The sequence below is a fragment of the Phaenicophaeus curvirostris genome, chromosome 22 (genome assembly GCF_032191515.1).
Source record: "Phaenicophaeus curvirostris isolate KB17595 chromosome 22, BPBGC_Pcur_1.0, whole genome shotgun sequence".
Classification (NCBI taxonomy): domain Eukaryota; kingdom Metazoa; phylum Chordata; class Aves; order Cuculiformes; family Cuculidae; genus Phaenicophaeus; species Phaenicophaeus curvirostris.
This window is the reverse complement of record NC_091413.1, coordinates 4,651,665-4,670,819: the sequence shown is the minus strand read 5'-3', so window position 1 is coordinate 4,670,819 and position 19,155 is coordinate 4,651,665. Positions and strand designations below refer to the sequence as shown.

Here is a 19,155-nt window from a genome sequence, read left to right as displayed (position 1 = left end):
TTGCATCTGCTGATGAAGGATTCGTTAGGATAATGGAACGAAGCTAAAATATAAATGACTCGCTGTCAAGAAGCAGCTTTTGCTTGTGTTCTCCTGACAGTTCCCCGGCCATGGCGAGGGAGTTTTGCGTGCTCCGCAAACGTTTGCGAGGTGTGTGCGATGATTTGGCCCTGCGTGTGCGGGGACACACATGTCACTGTGTTCCCTACGAGCCCGTCGCCCTGGTAGCCTGCAAACCCATGGCGTGTGCCCAGCCTGACCTGCTGGCACGCTGCTGGACACCGAGACGCAGGCGTTCATCTCTCTGCTGCTTTCTGCTCGCCCGCGGGGACCAAGAGTGCTGCCAGCAGAGCACGGTCAGGGAGAGTCGCTCCTTGGCCGGGCTGAGGCTGCCCGAGAGGAGAGGGAAGGTTTGCTGCGGGAAAAGCATCGGTGCTTTCCCTCCAGGTCTTTTTCCTATCCATAATGTTTCTTCTTTTCATTTTCTTTTGTTGGCAAAGATGCTGGGGTTTCTTTCTGAACAAGAGAAATCAGTTTAAGCATGTCAGAAAGTGGAACCACTCTTTGCTCACCAAACTTTCAAGTCTTCCTTGAAAAACGCAACAAGGATTTTGATAGAAGTGGTTATTGCTGAACAGTGATTGTGCGGCTGTGCCCAAACTCCCAAGGTTCAGGGTCTGTCTTGAGAGAAGGGGTTGGTTTTCCTTGCAAAAAGTCTTCTAAAGTGGAACCAGCTCCATCACTGAGGGCATTTCAACTCCACCACCATTCACACCCGTGGCCCCAGGACCGCTTTGCTCATCCCAATTCAGGGCTGTGTGCACACGTCCAAGCACGTGTTAAATCTTTGTTATCAGATACGCAGGGAAGAAAAACTCCAAATGTGTTTACAAGGCTCTTTGCTATCTTAGACTTTCTGTACATTTCCTAACAGCTTTAACCAAAATATCACATCCCAGCCCCTCGTTTTACCCTGCGCCTAAGGACATTTGGTCTTTTCACTTAAAGTCCGTGTTTCTGGACACAGGAGATTGAATGGGAATCTCAGCTTTCATTATTTGTTGGGTTTTTAGTTTTTAATCACATTTCTTGCTCTTCTGATTACCGAAGAGGAGAAAAAAAGAATGAAAACATGAACTGTAATGGCTCAAAAATGAAATTAAAAAGGCTTTGCTTTCTATTATAATTTTTCAAATCACATTTTTCATCCAATAAGGTCGGGGATTGGAGCAGTGAGGTTTTTTTTTCTCTAGCTGGAGCTAGCATTCTGGGCTGTGCTGTTTTTCCGGAGGTGTGAGGTGTGAGGTGTGGTGGCCAAGCGACGCTCACCTGCAGCTCTTCAGTGGCTGTTCAGACTCCTCTCCCAGCCCAGCAAAGCCCTGCCTGGCCCAGCTCTACTTTTGGGGAATTTGCCTCTCTGCTCGAACCCTGCTTAGAGCTTGGGGGGTTCAATTGAATCATTCTTTACAAAAGACCATGAATATAAATGATGGGGGAGGGAGGAGACACAGGAATATGATGCTAGAAATTTTGCATTGATACATACTTGGTGGCAAACAGCTTTTTGACCAAGTGAAATTTAGAGTGTGTGCCTGTGTGCATGTGTAAACATACAGTCATGGAATGGGTTGGGTTGGAAGGGCCTTAAGCATCTCTATGAATTTTTCAATGTCGTGAAAACATTCCTTTGCTCTTCCACATGATGAACACTACACGGGAGAAAACTTTCAACTGAAAAATTACTTTCCCTGAGATATTTGGCAGGAAAATGATCCTTCTTTGAGCAGTGTTGAGTCTGATTTGGAGCTTGTTGTGCACCCAAAGGAACCAGGTGAGGTGGTTAAAGCAGAGTGCAGGGGACAATCAAGTCCCCAGGCTGGCTGTAGGCACCTTCTCCATCCCCATCCCACAGGAACCCCTGCAGATGGCTCTGTGTCAGGACTCAAAACAGCAGAGCAGGGACGCTTTCCAGGGCATCTGAGTTGCTGCTGTTGGGAAGGTGGTCCAGAAAAGGTGGAAAGCCTTTTGTCTCCAGCACTTTCTGTTGCACAAGCTTTAAGTTCCAGCCTCGTGGAGGTAGAAGCTGGTGAACAATTTGCAGTGGCTTTGCTGCCTCCTGGCCGTGGTAACCCAGCTAGTCCCGGGCAACTAGAATTCATCAGCTGGGCTCCAAAAACATGAGATCATCCTAGAGGTTTTGAGATGGAGTCAGTAAATGCCAAAGGGTATGACATTCCTGGACTCGCTTCCTGAGTCCCTCAGCCTTTCTGGGCTCTTCTTTGAGCCTTGGCGAGGGAGAGGAGGTGGGAAGGGAGGCCTGACCGGCGTCCTTCCTTCTTGGCATCCCTGAGGCTTTTTATACCTTAAAGGCAGAGAGCCAGATCCCGAGCCAGCATGAACCAGCACAGCTCCGTCGGTGTCAGCAGGGCCTCCCTGATTCACACCCACTCGGGCTCTCCTCCCAGCTTCAGGGAAACTCTTTTGAGGAATTTGGTTGCAAAGTGAAGCCCTGCTTCCTTGGACGGCACATCCAGGCAGCCCCTTGGCTCGGGGTCTGCCTGGCCAACAGCCACCAGCCGGGGAAATCACAGACTCCTTGTCCCCAAATCCTCTACTTTGGTTTTTCCCTCTGTTTCCACTGTTGGCCAGGTACCTCCAGCAATTCCCATCACCTCTTCCCGTGTACAGGGTCTCTTGGCCATCGCTTGGAGCATATTTGTGTGTTTCGGTGTGTCACACTTATTTCTTTTTTCTGGGGTCCCCTGCTTCATCATTATCTTAATCACTGTTGTGTTAAGTTTCATGCTTCCTTTGACCTTTATTTTCGGCCTGGTTATGCTGTTTATCTGCCTCTGACACTTGTCCCCTGGTGCTATTGCCAGGGAAACCCAGCACAGAGGCCTTTCCCTTTTCCCCCCACCCCCTTGTCCCTTTCTGTTTAATTTTTTTCTTTCCTCTTTTTTTTCTTTTCCTTTTTTTTTTTTTTTTGTCTTTTAACATGGTTTTCCTAAAAAGTTTTTTAATCAATCAAATTTGAGGCAGAAAATAGGCTTGGTCACGCCTGGTCCTTGGGTCGTGTGACACTCACTCAGGGTCCTGACAGCTCCTCAAAAGGGGCACCCGGGACGAGGAGCGGGGCCGGCAGCGCGTTTCCCCAGGAAAGGGCTCGTTTCCATGGCTCTGCCCCCACCTCGCCGCCATCCACCAGCCCGACGTGGGCTTGAGGCTCTTCAAAAGGGGCGTTGGGAAGCGTGCGTGTGTGCGGGTCCGCGGAACAAAACGGAGGCGCGGGGGCGGCGGGGGCCGTGCTGGCTGCGCTGACAGCTGCCGGGGTTCTCTGCCACCGGAGCTCGTGGGGAGCCAGCGGGAGACAGGGCCCCAGCTCAAGCCGCATAATCAGGGGCTTTTCATAAATGCCCCATTTTTCATCCCCATCTAAGGCGTTGGCGAGAGAGAGAACCGGTGGCCCTGACGTGGCAGGGCAGCGCTCCCTAGACCTGGTGCAGCACCCTCCTCCTCCTTCTCGTCCCTCATCTCTGCGGGTTGGCCGGTGCCCAGCGCTGCGCCCCTCTGCGCCTCGTGCCCCTCGTGGCTCTGCTGGCTCCCACCACGCAGAACCTGGTCGCTGCGTGTTCCTCTCCATGCCTGGCACTGTGCTTTTCCCTCAGGCCTCCTTCTCTCACCTCCCTGCCCTGCGACACCCTTTGCCCTCCTGCTCCTTCACCTGGGGCTCTGTGCTGAGGATTTTAAAGCCCTTTTGTCCCCCCGGCCGCTTCCTCGAGCTCTCTTCTCTGCCTCTGCTCCCTCCTGTCCTTCTTTTCCCTATGCCCTTTCCATTTTCCATGTGTGCGGGGTCTTTTTCCTCTCTCTCTCTTTTTTATAATTAATGATTAGTTTTAATTGGTTTGCTTAGGCAGCCTGACAGCAATTTAGCAGGAGCCAGCCCAGGGCTGCCGAGCGCCAAGTTTGGGGACTGCTGCGCTTTACAGATGTCGGGGCGGGAGGTGAACTCCTTGGATTCATCCCTCGGCACCCGCCGCCTGCTGGGCTGGGCTGCGAGGTTGGGGCTGGGGCCTCTCCTGGGCCTGGGTGTCTCCTGGAGGGTGCTGGGAAGCTGGGACCAGTGAGGCTTGGGGCCGGCGAGGCTGCTGTGTCCTGTCCCTGCGTCCCAGCTCCAGCTCTCCGGAGGTGGCCGATGGGCGCTGAGCTGCAGGGTTACCTCTAGGATGACCCTGTCCCTTTCCTGCTGCCCAGCACTGGTTTTCCTCCTTCTTTTTGCATCACCTTTCTTGAGCAGGAGTGGGTTCTGCTCAGAAGGGGTGAGAGGCAGGGCAGGATTCCCCTGGGGAGCGCGGTGCGGAGTCCTTGGGAGAGCGAGGCAGGCAGCTCTGCCCGGTGCTCAAAGGCAGGTAATGGGGAAGGGGTGGGAAGGGAAGGGGGGCTTTGCTCTTTTCTTCCTTTGCCATGATTTCCCTTTGCTTTTCTTTTCTTTGCCTTTTTTTATAGCTCCCATTTTTCTTTTTTATGAGAGAGAAACTGCAGGGTTCTCCCAGGGCTGGGAAGAGCGCTCGGTCCCAGGCTGCTCCCAGCCAGATGGAGGGGAAGAGAAGGGGGGCAGTGGGCCCGTAATCCGGGGAGGAGAGTTTTCCTGGTTAAAGAGGATTGAGGATGGAGTCTAGGACATTTCAGCGTGTTGTTTTAGGAAGAATGGGCAGACCGTGACCTATTTGGGATGCTTGTTACCCTCGATTCAGCACACAACTTTGCTGAGAGCTCGGGCAGCTGTGCAGCCCTGGCAGTCAGGGGGTGTCGTTGGTTTGTGTCGCGCTGCTGGCATTGCCCCGTCGTGGCAGCGGAGAGAGGGGGAGACAGGATCAGGCACGAGCTTCCCTCTCCTTCAGCCCATGCGCCAGCGCCTGGACAGGGGCCACAGCCCAGAGCCCGGGCTGGGCTTGCAGAGGAGAGGGTTTGTATTTGCCTTTTGTTCTGAGGCATCTACTCAGCAGATGATGAGGCCCAACTCCATCTATAGAGCAACCAGGGTATCCAAGCCTTTCTCCCAAACCAAGAAGGCTGGAGGCAGCAGGGGATGTTTCCTGTCCCCAGCAAGCTTGGACCTTCCCGGTTGTCCTCTCTTCAGGTGTTAACGGGTGCTTTTGCCCTTTCTGGACCCCAGTCCAGCCCTCCAGCTGAGCGTTAATATCTGCATATGCCTTTTTACGGGATCCGGAGCACATGTAGGACTGAAATCAGAGGGAGCTGGTGTCTTCCTGGGATTTCTGTCATGCAGGAACAGCCTTTTCATCAGTCACAGAGGTCCCTGCTGTATTCCAGATTCATGAAAGATGGAAACCAGCACAAACACGTCTGCTCGCGGATCCGTGTGTTGTTCAGCTGTGAGCGTACTGGCAAACACCACGCTGTGATACCTTGCTGCCGCCTGGCCCCTTCCCCAAAGACCCCTACGTTTAGAGCTCGCTCAGGTGAAAATGCAGATAGTGCACGTAGAGACTGGTGCTGCGCAGGCATCCCCTGAGGCTCAGAGGCTTCGGTGGCAGTGCTAGCTCCTCTGCCCCTGCTCTCTTCAGGGCACACGGCTGTGCACGCACACGGCTTGAGCGTCGCTCCCCAGTCCTGATGTGACCCTCGAGAGTCTTCACGAGTCTTTGTCACCGTGTTGGACCTTACCTGAGCTTTTGGCTGGGTGTGAGTCTTCATTTCCCGGGGGAAGAGGGAGAGGGATGAGGGAGAAATAATAGCTGGTAGAAAAGGCACTGAGACCTCCCATATCATTTCACTTCTGTGGGATCTTGGCTTATTCCCACCTGATGGCTGCGCAATCGCAGAAGGTGCATTTTGAACTGGTGCAAAACTTCCATGTCCTGCACACCTGGGGTGTCCTCTTTTCCTCTCCACACCCCTCCACCCTCTCAGAAGGTGTTTCAAGACCCCTTTCACCTTCTTGTAGGCTGTTTACATTTCACTGCACTTGAGCGAGCCAGAAGGGGCTGAAGGAGTTGGCCATACACGTGCCTTCGTGTGCCAACAAGACTGGGACAGATCTAGCTCTGCCTAGTTATGACCCAGGCTGTGTGTCTGTCTGTCTGTCTGTCAGCCCCAGCTTGGCCAGTGCCAAGGAATAAGTCATGCTCAGGCTTTTTTTTTTTTTGCCAGGGGGGGCTTGGGCAAGGCCAGACATGTGGCCATGAGCCCGAACCCTGTGCTGTAGCTGCTGGTGGTACCTGTGCCCCCCAGCACAGATCTTGAGGACCAGCAAGGCTGTGGTGGTTGTACCTTACCTGCAGCGCTGAGCTCAGAGTGTGGGGCACTTGCTTTGCATCTTACCAGGTTTATTGCTGATACTAGACCGATGAGGAACAGTCTCAGGAGTCGGCTAGGCTGCTGGAGCATCTGGCACTGCACAAAGTTATGGGGGGGCACAGCTCCTTCCCCATGAGAGCAGCTGTCCTTCCACCAGGTGTGAGAGCTGTCCCCACTTCACATTTTAGTGATCTGGGTGCCAGTGTTTGACCTCTGCCTTTGCAGTTTAGGGGACTCTATTGTGATTGTGTAGTTCCTGACAACTGATGAGCAGCTAAGGATCACCAGGAAAGGCTGGGGAAGCGAGGCATGGAGCTGAAGGTGCTAAAGATGCCCTCAGAGTTCCTGGAGTGACTCGCAGCGGGGTGATCCCTCCTGGGGTCCTTGGCTGCGCATCCCACAGGCCACCAGCCCAACCCATCGTCGTGAATGAAACCGAGGGGAGCAGAAAGCAGGGATGCCTCCTGCCCTGCGTTTGGCTTGGCTTCCCACCCTTCCTCTTCTCTTTGTCCCCTCGCACCCCTCGCCGCCAGCCCGTGCCCTCAGTCCTGCAGCCCGAGCCGGCTCCTTTAAGGCAGGCACGCCGGGGAATTGTGCGCGGTGCCAGCCTTCGCTGCGAGTGCCTCTCCCGCTTCCCCCTCGGAAAGTTTCCTGCCCAATTGTTATGTGCGATCCGATCTGAAAGTTGCTCTCTAAGCTTCTTGTCACATTTTGACTTAATGAAGTGCAACTGGAGTGGGAATTGGGGTTCATCACGCCAGTCTCACTGCGCTCCCTTGTTGTCAGAAAACAGGGGCGGTTGGGGACCGTAATGCAACGCTGCAAGTCGTTATCATTCCGGTCAGTCTGTTTAACACAAAATTAAACAAAGAACTAATTAGTGCCTCATGAATTAATAAATGCGCAGTTGCCGGGTAGGAAGGGGAGGAAGGAAAAAAGGTTGTTGAAGGAAAGATACTGAAAAAGTCGAATTAGGATGTTGTGTCAAGGGGAAAAAAAAAAAACTGAGTCCACTTTGGTGAAGAGTTTGGATCCATTGGTTTCCTTGGAATTAGCTCCCCTCCTCCTCCTGCGTCCTGCTTGTCTGCTCTAGAGCAGCGATGTACAGGCAGGCACGGGGAAGGGAGAGGTCTGGATTTCTTCACCACGTTCCCTAGAAGCTGGAGCTGGGATCCACAGGCCAATAGCCAGAGATAAATATTTATCCAAAGAGCTTTATGCCCAGATGAGGGAGCTGAGAGGTGCGGGGTGGAAGCTCTTCCTTGGAGAGGAGGGAGGCCTCAAAGGTGGCCATGGCGATCAAGTCTCCTCTCTGTCCGAAGGCTTTGGAGCTCCCTGCTGTCTGGTGAGGGGGGTCTGTCGTGGTTGTGCCTGTCCCCACATGGTCTGTGTCCTGGTCTCCCAAAGCAGAGGAGGGGGCTGGAGCAGGGAAGAGGAGGAAAAGGAGGAAGAGGAGGGATGAGGGGGCGAGGAGGAGGAGGAGGGAGGGTGGCTGTGGGGTAAGCAGGGAGAGGCACAGGGTGAGGTGGCACCCACGCCTTCGGTGTTGGCCACGCATTGCTCCTTTTTGCGGAGAATCCAAGGCCGTCCCAGTAACTGTGTAATCTCAGATTAACTGGGTCCCAGCAGCGCTGCCCCTGCTCCTTGCCGTGCCCGTGCTGGCCACCCCCGCTCCCCGCACGGAGGAGAAACGAGGCTCTGGCAGCGCAGGCGGCGTGCGGGCTGTGCCGGACGCCCACCCAACCCTGCAGGTGCCGTGCCGCGCGGCGAGCCAGCGGCCTCTGCTCTGGCGCATTGTCAGGCAGGGAAGCAGGGAGAGCTGGGGGAGGGAAGAGTCCATCCTTAAGAGGACATGTCAAGTACAATTAGCGTTATCTGTCTAAATATGTACTGGGAACACAGAATACAAGAGGAGGCCTGGCTGGCTTTAATGGAGACATATGCAAGGTCATATTGCCTCATACAATCCCCCAATCTGATTTGGGGATTACACATTCTAAGTAAATTGGCGTTATTCCTCTTGCATCATTGATAAGCTGTGGCCGAAAGAAGGGGAGAAAAAAAAAAAAAGAAAAAAAAAACAATTAAAAACTCAAACCCAAGAATTGACCGTGCGCAGGGGCGAGGCAGTGGAGCCAGGAAGGCAGAGGGAGGTGCAGGCAGAGAGCTTGGGAAGGGGGAGAGAACAAAAGGGGGGAGAGAAAAAAGAGTGTGACAGGGTGGCAGAGGGAGTGATGGAAAGAGCAAGGAAGAAGGAGGGAACAAAGGGAAGAAAAAGGTGGGAGAAGGGATGAGAGAGCCAGAACAGAGGGTGCCAGGGTGGAAGGAGGATCTCAAGTGGGGGAGCTGTTACTCCAGCTGTGTCCTCAGCCTTCTTAGCACCAGGATTTGGGTGGGAAAGGAAGGAGCCAGGCTTGGTTATGCATCTTCCTCACCCATAGGGCTCCCTGTGCTCTGTGTCCGTCCATCCATTTGGGATACCTCTCCAGCTCGTTCCCGCTCTGGGTCCCAGCCAGCGCCAGGCATCTATCTTTGGCTCAGTGTGCGGGCAGTGGGGTGCGAGTGATGGGAGGAGACCACCTGCCACCCGGAGCACCGGGACCCCAAAACACAGGGCTGAACCGCAGCGGCACCACGGGCTCCCGGAGCCAAGTCTTTGCTCTCCAAGGGCTCCAGTGGGATCCAACACAGGGCTGAGCATGGCACACGCTGCCGTGCCCCGAGAGGCGTGCTGGGAGGTGCGAGGCGCAGGCGGCTGGGCTTCTGGATTGAGCCACGGCCTTGCTGTGTGTGACCTCGGGCCAGAGTTTCGTTGCATTGCTGTGGCTCGAGCAGTCGCGGTTGCAGCTTGGGCAGGGTTGCAAAAACAGACGCTGGGGGAAAGGGCCAAGCGCCCTCACCACTGTGAGTGAAGCCGCTTGTGCTCCCTGCCACCTTCTGGCTCTGGGAGGGGGAAGCCCTTGGCTGTGGAGCATTCCTCCCCCTCCCCTGAGCTCTCCTCCCGCCCTGCCTGTGCAGGATAACCCCCTCCGGAAGTCTCACGGCACGGCTTTTATGCTCTGTCACATTTTTGGAACATATGGTTTTAAATAATTCAATTTACTTTTCATGTGTTTTGCTGTGACTTCTTTTTTTTTTCCCCCTGTCCCTTTTCTCTTTCCTCCTCGCTCTCTGCCTTCTCCAGGAAGGAAGAGGCACAGATGTGTGAATAAGGGGGTTCAGTGCCTGGGGACCCTGCACCCCCACATCTCGTGCCCCATTGCTGCACAAGGGAGGCCTTGGGGTTAGCGCACTGGGGATCCTCTGGGAAAGAGGAGTCAGCAGAGGGAATGAGAAGGTTGGAAAGGGAATAATTTGGCATGGAGAAGCAGGTACCTTTGGCCGTGGGGGCAGACCAGCATCGGGTCTGTCTGTGGTACCTGGGAAGCAGGATTCCAGCCTGGAATAGCTGCTCTCTCCATGCTAAATTATTCCCAGCCCTTGTTCCGAGTCTCATGCTCGGCAAAGTGCAGGAGTGCTCTGTGCGTGGCACTGCGTGGTGCAGCCAGAAGCAGGAAAGCACTTTGTTCCCATGCGAAGTCTAAATGCCCCATGCTGGCCCTGCTTGCAGCTGGGTTCTCACCCAGCTTTTGTGAGCGCCTGTGCCTTGGCGTGCCCTGAGTGTTAACTGGATCCTTTCTCTTTCCTCTCTAGGATGAAGTGAACTTAGAGCTAAAAACGAGGCAAGAAACCAGGCCTTGAAATCTCCGAAAGGTAGGAGAGACTGCAGACTGCAATGGGTATGTCACTACGCCCTCCTGGGTTCTCTTTTCCTCTGCGTGTCTCTCACACTCTGTGTTCTGCTCGCTGTGCCTCTGTCTGCACTAGAACTTCTGGGGCTGGACCGTCGCTGGTTATAAGGAGAGATGGAAATAGGAGAAGGTCTAATGCAGACATGGCCTGTGTGTATCCTAATCCTGTCTTTGTCTTTATACACCGATTGTTCTAGGCACCTGGTTTTGTCACTGTGGGGTTTTCTCAATATGTTCTCTACTGCCTCTACCTTTACAGATTTAAAGTATCTAAGTTCTTTGATGAGAAGGGTGCAGCTTTATCTTCATCCATGTGGGCTGGTGGGAGGTGGGTAAGGTCTTTTCACTGAATAGGATGCAGTCTCCATCTACTGTAAAGTTTTGCTGAGCTCAGTTCACATAATTTAAGATGGTGATGTGCGTGCTCTCCTCCTCCTCTGGCACGTTTTCATCTGTTCAGACTGCAGCACCGTGCTGGTAGGGTGAAAGCAGCTCTGTGTCTCCAGAAGAATCCTGACTTTTCTGGGTTTTCCCTTTACCCAGACTGTTATGTTCTGTGTTACTGCAAACCCCACCAATCTCACAGTCTTCTAGAGCTGGATGGTCACTTAAGTCTACGTCTGATAAGAGTTAGAGGCCTAGAGCCCAGGGAAATGAAAGGTGATTGTCTGTCTGTGTGTGCTGGGTAAGAGGGACCCTCTGCCCCCTCAGGTGATGGTCACTGACAAGTCCCTGCCACACCGAGGCAGTTCCTACTGTCCTCACTGCTTCCTCATGGCCCCAGAAGACGATGGGGCTCCCTTGTGTGTCACCCAGAGAGTTCTTACTCTCTTCCCCGTGTCTCTGGGCTGTCCCCTCTGCAGCGCTGCCAAGCCCAGCCTCTCCCGCTGCTCCTCCAGGCGCCAAGGCGACTCTGAGAGCGGGGCAGGAGAGGCTGGGGAGCGCTCTGCCCTGTGGGACATGGCCTCGGAGCTGCAGGAACGCTCCCTGCGGTGCACCCAGAGCCTCCCTGCCACGATGGGGACCCTGAGCCCCGGCATCAGGGAGTGTGCGGGCTGAGTCCGAGTGGTATCGGAGGGGCCCGGGCTGGCTGGGGCGGGAGGGGGCCCCAAGCCGGGCTGGGCAGTGTCAGAGGTGACCGGTGGAAGGCCAGTGTTATGTAAATACCGCTGCTGTAACATGGCAGGCCTGAATGGCCCTATGCGTCCATCCATCATTGCTGGGGAACAGAAGCCTCCCTGGGAGCGCAGGGGGTGGCAGCGCGGGGCATGCAGACACAGGCAGCATGTGCCCTACTCATAAACTGTTTGTTTTCTTTTTGTCTCTCTCATTTCGGGGCACCCCGCCGAGAGCAACTCTCTGTTTTGTCCTTGCAACCTCTCCCCCAACCTTCCCCCCGCAACCACTTCAGCCCTTCCTTTTCCTCCCTCCTTCCCCCCCGCCCTTAAAAAAATGGTGTTTTGAGGGGGGGAAGTCCCCAGTTCACATTGCGGCTTCTTTCTGTGACTTCAAAGGCTCCCCATCATTGTTTGGGATCGGCAGGCAGTGGCCCTGAAAACGTGATCACAGCCGGGCACAGTGTAGGTCACCACCGAGCGCCATGCTCCGAGCGCTGAAAGGAACAGGCGGATTCTTCCCTTTTCATGCTTCACAACCCTGGTTACAGTGCTCTGCCTCGCCCGCGTGCTCCTCGCTGCGTGGCTATTCTTGCTCTTTTCTCCTCCTTTTCCTCCCGCCTTCCCTCGCTTTCTCTCAGGTCCCTCATTTCTCCGTCCGTTCGCTCCTGTTCTGCCCTCCTCGGTGCGCAGCATCACATGCTTCTCACACTTCGTTCTCTTTCTTCTCGCCGTTACTTTTCTCCCTCGCTCTCTCCTGCCTGGCATGGCCCCGCTGTCCCTTCTGTCTGTCCTCTTGGCGCTCCCTTAGTGAATCACTGTTTTCTTTCTCCCGTCTCCCTCTCCTACAGGTCGGGCTGGAGGCTGATCTCGTCCCGCTCCCCGTTCCCGTTCAGTAGCAGCTTTCCTCTGACACTTGGCTGCGCTTCTGTCCTCCCCTGTGATATCTCACTCAGCCTGCCCTGAGCTGCGGAGGCTCTGTGAGCTCAGGATTGCTCCAGCCAGCCTGCAGCCCCGCGAGGTGCAAGCTGACTGCTTCCATGTGCAACGGGCTGGCTTCCCCGGAGTTTAGCAGCCGTACACGTGGAGGCAGCGCACGGCACCTGCCAACAGCCTCGCTCGCTCTCTGGCTTTGCCAGCCTGCAAGGAGCCAGAATGCTTTTGCAGTGGATTTCAGCTGGGGAGCATCCTTATATTGAAACTTGGGGGTGTGTTTGGCTGCGCGGCAAGCCACAGTCAGACTCCTTGCCTGCTAAACGTCTCCCCCAGCAACACCAAGAGTTTGTTGTGTCTTCAGTGGACGAGCATGAGTCCGCGCCCCTTGAGCACCCAGCCAGGGCGCAGCTGCCCTGTCCTCCGCCCCGGGCTCGGAGATCACTGTGCTTATGCCTCTGGTGATTTGTGAGGTTGTTTTAATGCCGAGGAGCCCACCAGGACTTGTCTCTTGCTAAATAGGCATATTAAGGGACATTTGCGGCAGGGGTTATAGAGTAATAATTTGTCCTAATGAGCTGGTGTCACGTTCTCCTAGGCCGAGCAGCGCGCGGGCAGGAGCCATGGTAGGAAGGGTCTGCACTCGCTGACCTGTCAGCCCAGGTTAATGAAGTACCGTGCCGCTTGCGGGGTCAGGGAGCAGGAGCTCAGCCAGCCTGCGGCGGCTGCGGGGGCGAGGGGAAGGACAGGGCTCTCCCTGAGCCGAACGCCCTGGGGAAAGGCCTGTGCCCTGAAGGACAGAGCGGCAGGATGAACGTTAGGGTGCCGGGATCTCTGTGCTGTTGGGCTGAGTGCCACCACATCCCCATCAAACCGTCTCTGCAGGCAGAGGCGAACCTGCTTGCAGGACAGCTCAGGTTGGCACACATGGAAGGAGGCTGGAAGAGTAAGGGGGAAGAGATCTGACCTTTTACAGGTGCCCCTGGCCGGGCTGAGCTCCCATACAGCTAGGCCAAAAGCCAAATTCCTGGCCACACCAGGGAGCAGGCGCAGGCAAGTGGCTGGTGGTGGTGGCCGGTGTCTAGCTAGGAGGTAGATCTGTAGAGAGACGCCACACATTCATCCTCGCCTTTCTCTGTGCACAGCCTGTACGAACGGCCAGAGGAAGCTCACCCTGTCCTTCCTCTTCCCTCTTTCTCCTCCCGTTATGCTTCTCCAGGGCTTGCTGGGATCTTTTGCCTTGCCTGGCAGCCTTCAAGCCAAGCAGCCGCTTCCATCCCCTCTGGGTGGCTGGGCAGCAAAGGCACAAGCAGAGTTTTGCTGGTCCCAGGTGAGTGGTATTTGGGAGCAGGAGAGGGCAGGAGAAGCCAAGAACCTGGAGTCCTGGCCCAGGTGCTGCCCTGGGGATCCATGGCCTGCCTTGCCCCTCGGATCACACCACGTGTCCACGTGGGCTGGGACAGCGCCCTCGGCCGCACCAGTGCCCTGCAGTCCACAACACAAGCCCTATATGCCATCTTCCTCCTCCTCCCACTCCTTTCTTTCCTCCTTGCCCCCCTGCTTCTCTTTGCTTTTCTCTGTCTCCATCTCTCTCTCCCTTTCATCTACTCGGAAGGCTTTACTCTACTTCCTTGTCACCCTAATTGATTGCATTAACCTTTCAGCGTATTGGATTTCCCCAGCACCGTGCAGAGAGCACTGTGCAATATGCTTATAATCTGGGCTGTAATGGACAGGGAGCAGTCAACGAGCCCCTGCTCTGACGGATTCTGCTGACAACTTCTTCTCGGGGAGGGGGAGAGGGAGCACACCGGTGGGTCCTGTCCTGCAGCCGGCACAGCCCCAGCCTCACTGCTCCCCGGCGAGCAGGGTGCCAGTGAGAGCAGAGACCTTTGAGAAGGATCCAGCTTGGGGAGCAGGGGGGATGTGCCATATTTGACCCTATACCTATAATTTTAACTTGGGTCTGAGCCCCCCGTCTCCCCTCTCTGCTCCGTCTTCAGTTCTGTTCCATCTCTAAATGCATGTACGCTTTACATCGAGGCACTTGTTGCTTGTGGTGGGATGAGGAGACGATATCATGAAACCCGTGTGTTTTCATATCATGCTTGCCTTTCCCTTTTCCTTTAGTTTCAGTGAATGAGGATGTGAGGGAGGGGGACGCTTTTCCTGGGATTTCAAAGACAAAAGATTAGGAATATTGTTCTCATGAGGAAAATGTCACTAGAGACATCAGGAGGCAGAAGCCTTGAGTTGTGTGGCCTTGGATAAGTCCATCCTCTCCCTAGTACCTTATTTCCCCCCTGGGTTGCCGGAGCTGTGGTTTTGGTGCCCTGTATCGTGGGGTGGAGGCTGCAGGAGGGCTGTGGGGAGAGTGGAGCTGTCACTGCTGCCCGCTGGGCAGGGATGGGGAAGGGGCTGCGGGCGGTGGAGCTGCACAGCCAGGAGCCGCTGCTCCTGCCGGTACGAGGCAGGGAATGAACCCCCAGGATCAGGGCACCAGGGCATCCTGCTGGTGGTCAGGGCAGAGGTGAGAGATGCTTTGGCACTGTTTTATTTTAACGACTACACTGATGGATCTTCTGGCCATGGTGGCTCCTTTGAAGCGTCCTAGCATAGGCTGCAGTTCAGCAAAATGCTTGGAGCACCAGGTTGGGTTTTGCTTAAGCCGGGGTCATTTAAGCACAGATTTACAAAGTGTGTTCACCATGGACTGTAGGATGAGACCCAGGCCCTTGTGAGGCCCTTGTCTAGTTCTTTTTAAACAGCATTAAGCCCAAGAAGGCTCTTCATTTATGGTTATGTCTCACAGTGTAAAGAACAGCAACAGCGGAAGGGTTTCTGATCTCTTGGCAGGTCTTAGGCTCATGAGTTCCATCATCTTTTTAAAAGCAGAGCTGCTCCTGCCGCTGTAGGTGGCCCACGCTCTGCCCCGGGGACACTTAGAGCTGGCTTTTAGAAACTTCCCAAGTCCCTGAGCACACCAAGAGGAGGGGACAGGGCCCTGTCCTGAAAGGGAAAGGTAAATCCCCAGTCTCTGGCTTTCCAGGAAGAAAGGAGAAGTGGCAGGAGTCAGAGAGAGGGGAAAAGTTATTCCAGGTGATCGTTCTGACAAGTGGGAGGCTCCTTACGAGCCAGGAAGCAGTGGAGGGACTTTATTTTAGGTTAAATAGAGAAGGAATAGGAGCAGGAAGCAAAGGATGAGAAATTTAAAACAAGCAAAAGAGAAAGCGAGAGCGAGCGAGAGCAGCACCTCCTAAATGGAAGAGTAAACAGGCACTCGGAGGCATTAACTTAATTGATTGTTCTGCAACAGGCTGAACGCTGTGTTATTCTGTCACCGTGGCAACAACCCAAAAAAATTGTCAGCCTGTTTGGATGAAGTGAAGCGAAACATTCTCTAATTTGCTGTGATCCGGGTGTTTGTTTTCCTTCCGAAGAGGCGGGGGCTCTATTGATCTATTGTTTGCACAGAGGGTTTTTTCAGGGGCGATACGGGGAGAGCGGGAGGCTGGGGTGCTCCTGGGGCAGGTGAGGCAGCGGGGTGGCTCTGCTGTGTCCCCCGCAGGTGGCCGCGCGGATCCAGCTGGGACTGTGGAACCATCCCAAGGAACATTGAGCACAGGGCAGGGTGGCTGTGATGAGCCTGTGCCAGAGCTGCTGCTTCGGTCCCCGCTGGGTCTCTGCCGTCGCCGTGCGTTGCGGGCGCTGGGTGAGGTCAGGAAGGCTCCGATGCCAAGGGGGCCAGAGCAGCTCTGTTCCCCGCAGCTCCCTGCCCAGATCCAGGCTATGGGCGTTTCACGCGTGAAAACCTGCTCCTTGGCTTGTGGGAACGCTCAGTGGAGAAGAGGAGTCATATGTGAGTTCAGTCCCAGGGCCATGGCGAGATAACCAAGCACCCACTTTGAACTCCCCATGAGAGATGACCAAGCACCCACTTTGAACTCCCCGTGACAGCAGCAGAGAGATGAAACCAGGGCCAGAGCATGGGGGCTTTTGTGTTTTCGGAGCCAAGGGGCTGCGTGGGATGGTTGGGAAGGGTGAATTTGCTTGGGCTGGACCCCAGGGCTGGCGTGGATGGGCAGCGGCACACGTCGTGCAGTGGCTTGTGCACCTCGTCATCTGCGCTCGGCCGTGCGCGGCCCCAGGGGCCGGGAAGGAGCTCCTGGGGATGCCACTTGCTGTCAGCACATGCTTGGTTTCAGAGTGAAATGTCGCTGCGGCACCGCTGGCTTCAGCTGGGGAATGTTCAGGCAGAACGGGAAAACCCAGGAGAGCAGGGAGCAAACCCATGTGGCCCGGGGTGGGCAGCGAGGCCTGGGGCCAAAGACGCGATGCCAAGAGGCGGGTGCCGTGGCGGCAGAGGGGAGAGCTGGCACAAAGGTACCTTGCAGGTCTGCAGCAGGGGGAGCGCGGAGAGATGGCTGCGAGCCAGCGGGAGGGAGAGTGGCAGAGGTGGCTCTGGGCCAGCCAAGGAGAGCGGAGAGGGTTTCCTCGTGACAGAGGCTGGGGAAGAGGGATGGGCTGCTGACCTTCCTTGTGCAAGGCCCCGCACGGAGGTTTCACCCTCCTGATCAGGGTTTTCTGCACTCCCACGGCCGTTGGGCACCCCGGTGGGGAGCCACGTGTTTCCCATCCGGGCAGATCATCCTCATTACTCCTCGGCAGTGTCCCAGCCCACGCACAGCTCAGTCCAGCTGCCGCACGGGGGCTGCCCAGTTGATCCCCAAGATTTCAGGGAGAACTGTAGTGTCAAGTGCTGGAGGGCGTTGCTTTGTGGGGTGCACAGGGGCAAAAAGCCACAGTGAGCTCTTCCCACCTCCCTCCCTGCTCCTTTCTCTGTTGTCCTGGGAGGGGGGGGGGGTGTTCCTCCTTTGTTTGTTTGTGCCAGTTGTGCTTCTCTTTTCTCTTCTCTTCTCTTCTCTTCTCTTCTCTTCTCTTCTCTTCTCTTCTCTTCTCTTCTCTTCTCTTCTCTTCTCTTCTCTTCTCTTCTCTTCTCTTCTCTTCTCTTCTCTTCTCTTCTCTTCTCTTCTCTTCTCTTCTCTTCTCTTCTCTTCTCTTCTCTTCTCTTCTCTTCTCTTCTCTTCTCTCTCTTCTCTCCTCTCCTCTCCTCTCCTCTCCTCTCCTCTCCTCTCCTCTCTTCCTCTCCTCTCTTCCTCCTCTCTTCCTCTTCTTTTCTCCTCTTTCACTCTCTCCATCTGGTTTACAACTCTTCTGCTCTGTTACCCTTTCTGACAGTGTAGGTGTGGATGGGGATAAGAAGCTGCTGCTGGTGGGTGAGCGATGTCCCTGGGCACTGTCCTGTGTGGGGATCCATCCTGAGCTCCTAGTGTGTGTGTGTGCCGGGGGGAGCTTGCTGAGAGAGAAGGGCTTCATCTCCCAGGAGAAAGCTGAGCCGCCGGTGAGAGTTTGGTGGTTATTGGTGTCAGGAGAAGCTAAATAACCCTGTAACTGGTATGAAGGTGAATTCACGGTCTGGTGAGCACTGAAAATATGAGAGGACTCTGAGACAGGCGAAGTGTGGAGAGGGGAATACAGCTCGCCCGCGGCTCAGGGCAATGCGGTGTCTCCAGAGCGGTGCAGGGACGTGTGCTGGTGCCATCCCGAGTGTCACCGCCTTCCAGGGGGCCGGCCGGCATAAGGAGGGTGCGCGGTACCGCGAGTTTGGTGACAAATGAGGCATGCACACATTGACACGGGGAGAACGCCCGCAGGGAAAGTCCATGTAGCTCTGGTTGTGGGCAGCCGCGCCACGTCTGGCTGCGCAGCCCGGTACGCAGGGGTGGCCGCGTGCCCACACGAGGCCGGGCACCGACGTGCAGGCAGCCGTGCCCACGCGGGATCTCGCGGGGTGACAGCTCTGAGTGTGTGTGGGTGCAGCCCCAGCTACGCGAACGCAGAGGCGCAGGCACACACGTGGCTCTGCCTCAGCTCGCAGTCAAGTCAGATTCCTCTCTGGTGTAAGGACACTCCAGTCAGGCAGCACTGAGTTATCCCAGCATATCTTCAACGTCTGCGCGGTTACCTGCTGTGAGCGGGAGGAGAGTTGCAGGAAATCTATTCTCCTTCCAGCTGGGAGAGGCTGGTGGCCTTGGAGTAGCAGGAGATGTGCAGAGAGGAAACCCCCTTCAGCTTTTCACCTGGAGCTGGTAATCTCCTTGCGCCCGATCCTTGCAACGGGGGAATTGCATTTAAAGCTCAGCTAGTGGTGATTTAGTGTTAGGCGTTTGCAGAAGAGACTTTGATTAATTCGTAGTAAAATCAAGCAGTGCTTGGGTGCCAGCAGCACATTCCAGGGTGAGCCGGCGACCAAGGTGCGCGTTGGGCGGGCTGCCAGGTGCCTGAGCAATCCCCGCGGAGGTGGCAGCGCCATCCAACCCGCAGCCTCTCCCTGCTTGGGCTTCTTAATTATTAATTTATTTTTCTCCCTTCCTTGGCAAAAAAATAGTATTTGGTAACGACCTCAAATTGCAAAATGCTGATGATTTGGAGAATGTGTCACAGAAGCTCCAGGGTGATAAAGGGGAGACGAATCCCAGCCAACAATCCGGCTCAGCCAGTTTGCCTATTTATTAAAGAAAAAGCCCAGATCATTAACTTTTTTGTTGTTGTTCTGTTTGCGGGCAACTCCCTGCTGGCAACTTTCGGGCGCCCAGTAAATTAAACCGAGTATCGGCCTGGTTCGGGGCAGCCTGAGCGCCTAGTTAGAGCTGTGAAATGCGTTAGAAACTGGCTTCGTTTATGTTAGCGCATGAATAAACCCTTTAGGGTACCGTGCAAAAGTGCTCTCTGGCAGAAAAGCGGTGTCGGAAAATCCTCCCTGGCTGCCTCGTGGAGGGTCAGGTATTGTAACCGGAGAGCTTCGCTTCGCTTCTCCTCCCACCTCTTGTTCACACGACTGGTGGCCCCTCGACACGTGCCGTGTTGGTCCCTGGAGAAGCAGAGCTGGGAGACGGCATCTGGAAGCTCTCTTGGTTCCCCGTTCGCCTGCTTGG

General features: G+C 55.3%; 1 protein-coding gene across 4 annotated transcripts in view; it reads left to right on the top strand.

The window, feature by feature from the left end:
• CASZ1 (castor zinc finger 1) overlaps positions 1–19,155 on the top strand; it is a 199,532-nt gene that overhangs the window by 82,727 nt on the left and 97,650 nt on the right. For 2 of the 4 annotated variants that reach the window (XM_069874647.1, XM_069874643.1), the window contains exon 3: positions 10,015–10,074. Coding sequence is in view for 1 of the 4 variants with exons in the window: in XM_069874646.1 (XP_069730747.1) it covers positions 10,097–10,100 (4 nt within the window). In the remaining 3 variants the exon portion in view is untranslated. Of the gene's footprint in view, positions 1–10,014; positions 10,101–19,155 lie in introns of all 4 variants that reach the window. The other 2 variants (XM_069874646.1, XM_069874642.1) reach the window with 1 other exon arrangement.